This window comes from Cucurbita pepo, chromosome LG03 (genome assembly GCF_002806865.2).
Source record: "Cucurbita pepo subsp. pepo cultivar mu-cu-16 chromosome LG03, ASM280686v2, whole genome shotgun sequence".
Lineage (NCBI taxonomy): Eukaryota > Viridiplantae > Streptophyta > Magnoliopsida > Cucurbitales > Cucurbitaceae > Cucurbita > Cucurbita pepo.
The window spans coordinates 6,579,992-6,585,086 of NC_036640.1; the positions used below are offsets into that span (position 1 = coordinate 6,579,992).

The 5,095-nt window shown below is 36.4% G+C and overlaps 1 protein-coding gene and 1 non-coding gene across 2 annotated transcripts in view; one reads left to right on the forward strand and one right to left on the reverse strand.

Moving 5' to 3' along the window:
* Window positions 1–1,639: 1,639 nt before the first annotated feature.
* LOC111789925 overlaps window positions 1,640–5,095 on the forward strand; it is a 5,751-nt gene continuing 2,295 nt past the window's right edge. The window contains exon 1 of the mRNA XM_023670649.1: window positions 1,640–1,940. Within this exon, the coding sequence (XP_023526417.1) occupies window positions 1,831–1,940 (110 nt within the window). The 5' untranslated portion in view covers window positions 1,640–1,830. The remainder of the gene's footprint in view (window positions 1,941–5,095) is intronic.
* On the reverse strand, window positions 2,531–2,633 carry LOC111791918. The gene has a single exon (XR_002814707.1). It is a non-coding gene; the product is annotated as a U6 spliceosomal RNA (small nuclear RNA).

Below are 5,095 nucleotides of genomic sequence, written 5' to 3' on the forward strand. Positions count from 1 at the left end.
TTGCCTAGTGTTTTGCAGCAGACATGTTTGTGTATTACGATTCAATAAGCCAACTCGGCTCTTATACCACTCGTCATAGTCGTACTCTTTCAATAGTGAGCCAGCAATTGTACGACACTTATTATAACCCAGTGAACAAGTCAGTTGTGTGAAACTCGAACTGCATAGATAATAGCAGCGCATCTCGAGCCATGGGTCATATTTGAGAGAAATGTTATAGAAAGTGAGTGAGAAAATACATTGAAAACAATTTTAAAGGAAGCAATATTATAAGCTAAAAGCAAAGAAGCAACAACAACAACTTTGATAGCATATAACCTAGGTAGAAAGAATTAACAATTAATCACATCGCTATATTTTTGGGCATTTTAGCCGCGGTTGTGTGTAGACATGACTTTGGTGATTAGTCATACACCCCCATATTGACACAACAATAATAGTAAAGGTCTACCTACCTTGAAAACAAGGAAAACTGGTTTGAAACGGACATGCGGCCATAGACAACACGTCCTAGACAAGCATGGTCTACATATTCAACATGCGACCCTAGAGAATATGCCTTAGACAAGTATGATCATGACACCAAGCCACCTTCATATAGCACATCACCCTTGGTTCAAGTGCGGCTCGATCGAGTCTTTCCTCTTGCACTCAACTCAAGTAGCTCGACTTGACGGTTTATCTGTCTTTCCTCTTAAGCTCAACTCTAGTAGCTCGGCTTGATGGTTTATCTGACTCAATCCCAACATTTTCGACCCTTTTAGAGTTGTTTTTTTACCTTATTTGAGACATTTAAGATCAATATGGCACCTAATTGCTCGGTTTAAATTATTTTGAGCTAGAAGTTGGAATTATTTGATATTCTAGGTAAGTTAAGTTCGCTAATATTTCTTAATGCGATGTCATAAGTCCACCTAGGTTGAGTCAGACTTGGAGGGATATATTTGAACCAACTTTAGGAATATTTAGTGACTCCGACGCAAGGCAAACTAGGTAAATGGCTCTACTTGATTTGGTTTGGTTTGATAAATTATATTATGTATAATGAGGCATACCCTATGACTCCTAACCATATCATAATTATGATGTTATGTCATATTATGATGATATACTCTACTATGTTATGTCAGGTTTTGCCATGTTATGCTATATTGTACTATGTTATGTCACAAATTAATTTAAAAAGTTAATCCCATTTTACAATATAAACATTGTCAAATGATAGCAAAGAACATTCAATCTGCGAAACCGAAAGGTTTAGTAGAAAGCAATGTCAGTCATTACCCCTTAGAAAGTAAATAATAATAATAATAATAATAATAATAATAATAATATTAGATTATTAAAATTTATGTTTGAATGATAATATTAAAATGATAATAAATTAGCAAATATAATTGTTTAGGTGGTAATTTTTATGGTATAAAATACATATTATTTTAAATGATAATAAACCAGAAATAAATAAATCATTTAGAATAGATAGGGTTACAATATGGTGTTAAGTTTAACCACAAAATATTAATTTTCTAAAAATTATGGAAAATCATTATGCAATTGAGTTGAAGTTAAAATTAAAACTAAAAGAGTTCTCTTAACCATTTTTACATTACATAATTAATTTTAATATAAACTAAAACAACCGACCAATCCAAATGCCCCTAAATTTGGGCAGTTTTCTTCAAGAGGAGCTCCAATTCCGCAAGTAGTCGGCCATTTCTCGAATTTTCTTCCTGTGCACCAAAGAATTATCCAGAAGGTCGTGGATGTTGGCGGCGATTAGAGTTTTAAACCTCGCGTCTTCCTAACCTGGCTCACTTCTGATCTCCCATGGCTCTCAACCCTAATCTGTTTTCAAATGGGATGCCCGTTCCCTTCACCAACGAGCTTTTCGTATTGGCTAGAGATGGCGTTGAATTTGAGGTTGATAAGATCCCCGGGTCAGTTCTATTTCTCCTTTATTTCCTTTTCGATTACCATTACGCGACCGACCATTGTAATTGAACTAATTTGGGAATTTGCTGTTGGATGATTCCTAAATTTGTGTCATATGACGGTTGCTTATTTTGTTTCTGTTTTTCTAAATTTTTCCTGGTTGAATCAGTAATCCGATTTTTGAATTTGAGTTGATTCTGGGTACGAGTCATTCTGATTGACCTTAAGCGTGGGGACGTCTTTTATAACTTTATTTAGTTTATACTGGGTTCGATGGGGTTGAGGTGTGATTGATTATTGAAGGTACCATAATGCCTACGCGAGGAATCGTTGAATTTGGGAACTTAATCTTTTTTATTACAATGTTATTGCGTTGACTGATTTGACCTTGTTCAATTCTGTAGTAAAACATAGATTCTTCTCCTTTTTGGTTTTGGAAACCAGTACCTGGCCAGGGCTGAAAGTTTGGGAACCAGCTAGAACAGGACAGACTTATAGAACTAGTTTCTTGGACTTTTTTAGTACCTGGATCTTAAATTCTATGGTAGAGGAGTTATGGAGATTTCGGAAATTTTCCATCTGTTATTAACCATCGTTATGTTCTTCATTTTTCTCGATTTGTGCATGTCATCCTAGTACAGGGGCCATGCTAATGTTCTTTGTATAGTTCCAGTTTTATCAGATTTCTTCGAAGGGACATCTTTATATTATTCATATTATATGGTTACCCGACCTTTCTCTTTTCAGAATCTGTTTCTGGCAGTTTGATTAATTTTATTTATGAAGGTATTCTGAGCGAGGGAAGTATGGTAGATTAAGCTAGACATGAAAAATTTTAAGAACTCATTACTTGATTCTTTGAATAAAGGATGCAGCTGTTTGGCATATATGGAAAATGTAGATACTATGTTTCAAAAATGTTTTTATATTGTAACTCTTTTTAAATTTCATGAAGTCAAGTTTGGACTTTTTGAGTTAATATACTCATGGATGCTTTAAAATTTTTCTTGTTTCAAATATTAAAAACTAGTTGCTTGTCTGCATTGTGTGTATGTATACCTGCATGAGAGATTCATCCAGTTCTTTGTGCATCCATCACTTCTTGTATGAACGAAAGTAAGGAATTTGGGTGTTTAGCCAAAGGGGCAATCTCTATTTGGCTACAATGCCAAATAGCTATTAAATACCATATTTAGCTATACTGTCACATTTGACTTGAGAGGAAAGAAAAGATTTTGCGTCTTTGGGTGTGGACTAAAGAATTTTGCAATCATTTTGAACAATTTGAGCCTCTTTTCCTAGTGGTTATTTTTTTCATGGGCAGTTTGTATGTCCATTTTTGCTATGAAAGTTTGGTTTTCATAAAGGGAAAAGAAAAAATAAAGTTAAGGGTTGGCCATTGAAAGTATCAGTCAATAAGAAAAGTATTGGTCAAGTGCCTAGTGGAGCAACTAGTAGTCTATATGATTTGGACATCCGGGCGAGTTAGTACAAATCGAGCAAAGAGGGAGGTAACTCAAGAGAATGAGTTACCTGCCCTAGGGAAGTGTCCACAGTATTGTGAGTGGATTTCATTGGTCAATCCATGTTGGCTGTTTAATCATGCAATGTGCTTGAGAGAACACCGGAAGTTTCTCTATGAATTAGAGTGGACGTGCCTCATTGGAGAGAGAGTTCAGTGACCAACGTTTGCTCCAATGAAGAGTGTGAGGCTGTCATGATGATGAGGAAACATGCTTGAACGAAATGATAATGTTGCCTATTTGCAATTATAGGTGGCTTAAGAAGAGTAGGCTTAAGGGGAGAGACGACAAGAGAAGCACACCATTAAGAGAGTGTGTTAGTGGTGTTCTTGCAAGTCTCATCCAAGAGGTAGCATCCTTCGGCCAAATGGGCCCAAGCTTGAAACCAAGAGTTGCATTGGAAAAAGAGCTTGTCAGTTTTCCATGAAGCAGGTATCTGCTTTAGTTTGAGAGTAGATGAGAGTGAGGTTCATTCAATGAGGTAATCTCATAGTCAATTCTGTTAGTATAATAGTGTTTAGCACATAGTAGTGTGTTAGACCTTACCTTAGGAAAATAAAGGATTATTATTGGGGGACACAACCATTGCACCTGGGAGGAGTGAATTACTACTCAGATGAAGCAAGTGAGAGAGTGGATGACAACAAGTAAGTCATACGTCGAGCCAACTACCAACTGAATTTTCCTATGAAGGAGAGCGACGCATTGGCAAACCATGAATGGGGAAAATAGCAAAAGTTAAGCATGAGTTGGGAACTCCCAAGTTAGTGAATGTACGATGGAGTCACATCATTGATGCATGAGTGTGTAAGCTGTTGCTAGGGAAAAATGGGTGGGGGAAAGTACGACTTGTAGTTTTAGTGTGCATGCTATTGCTAGAAAACAAGGTGGGGGGATTTGGTCGAGTGGGTAGAGTCCCATGTCTAGCAACAGATATTTGGTCTTTATCGATGGAAGGTTTAGGTGAGAGAACTATAGCCTTAGGAGGCCAGAGGTAAGATTATCTTTTCTCCGAACTTCCATGTGTCTTATTTAAAGGTTTTTTGCTTTTTAATGTACAAGATAATCTTCTTAAAATCTGTTCCTATTCTAGGGTTAGCACTAGGCTTGAGAATAAACACACAAAAATCTGTGGGATTAATTTTCCAGCTCAATACCATATGAGGTTGCATTTGAATCTTTGACCTCATGGTTATGATTATATGTTTTAACTAATTGAGCTATGCTAAAGTTGACAAGTTGTTGAGATTATTTAGGACCTAAGATCTATGTGATTTTTGTCCATTGAATTCTAGGGCAAATACTTGTCCTTTCACACTTCACCATCTTGTCATGTTAAAGTAACTTTCCACATCTAGTTCATGAATAAGGAAGTAGTGTAGGTAGGATGAACTATCACAAAGCCTCACACATAAAAGAACGAGGTTGAAGTGTGAGCTGCCCGGTCTTACACAGTGTCACTCTGCCCCTTTTTTATTTGGTTATGCTTTCCTCACACATGAAAAAATCTTTACGAGGGTATCTAGAACTTTCCGAAACAATCTTGGTGAAAAAATGTTAAGAGAAAATGCTAGAAGCTTTATTTGGGGTTGTAATGGCCATGAAAGGCAAATACTCTTCTCATTAATGGGGGGGGG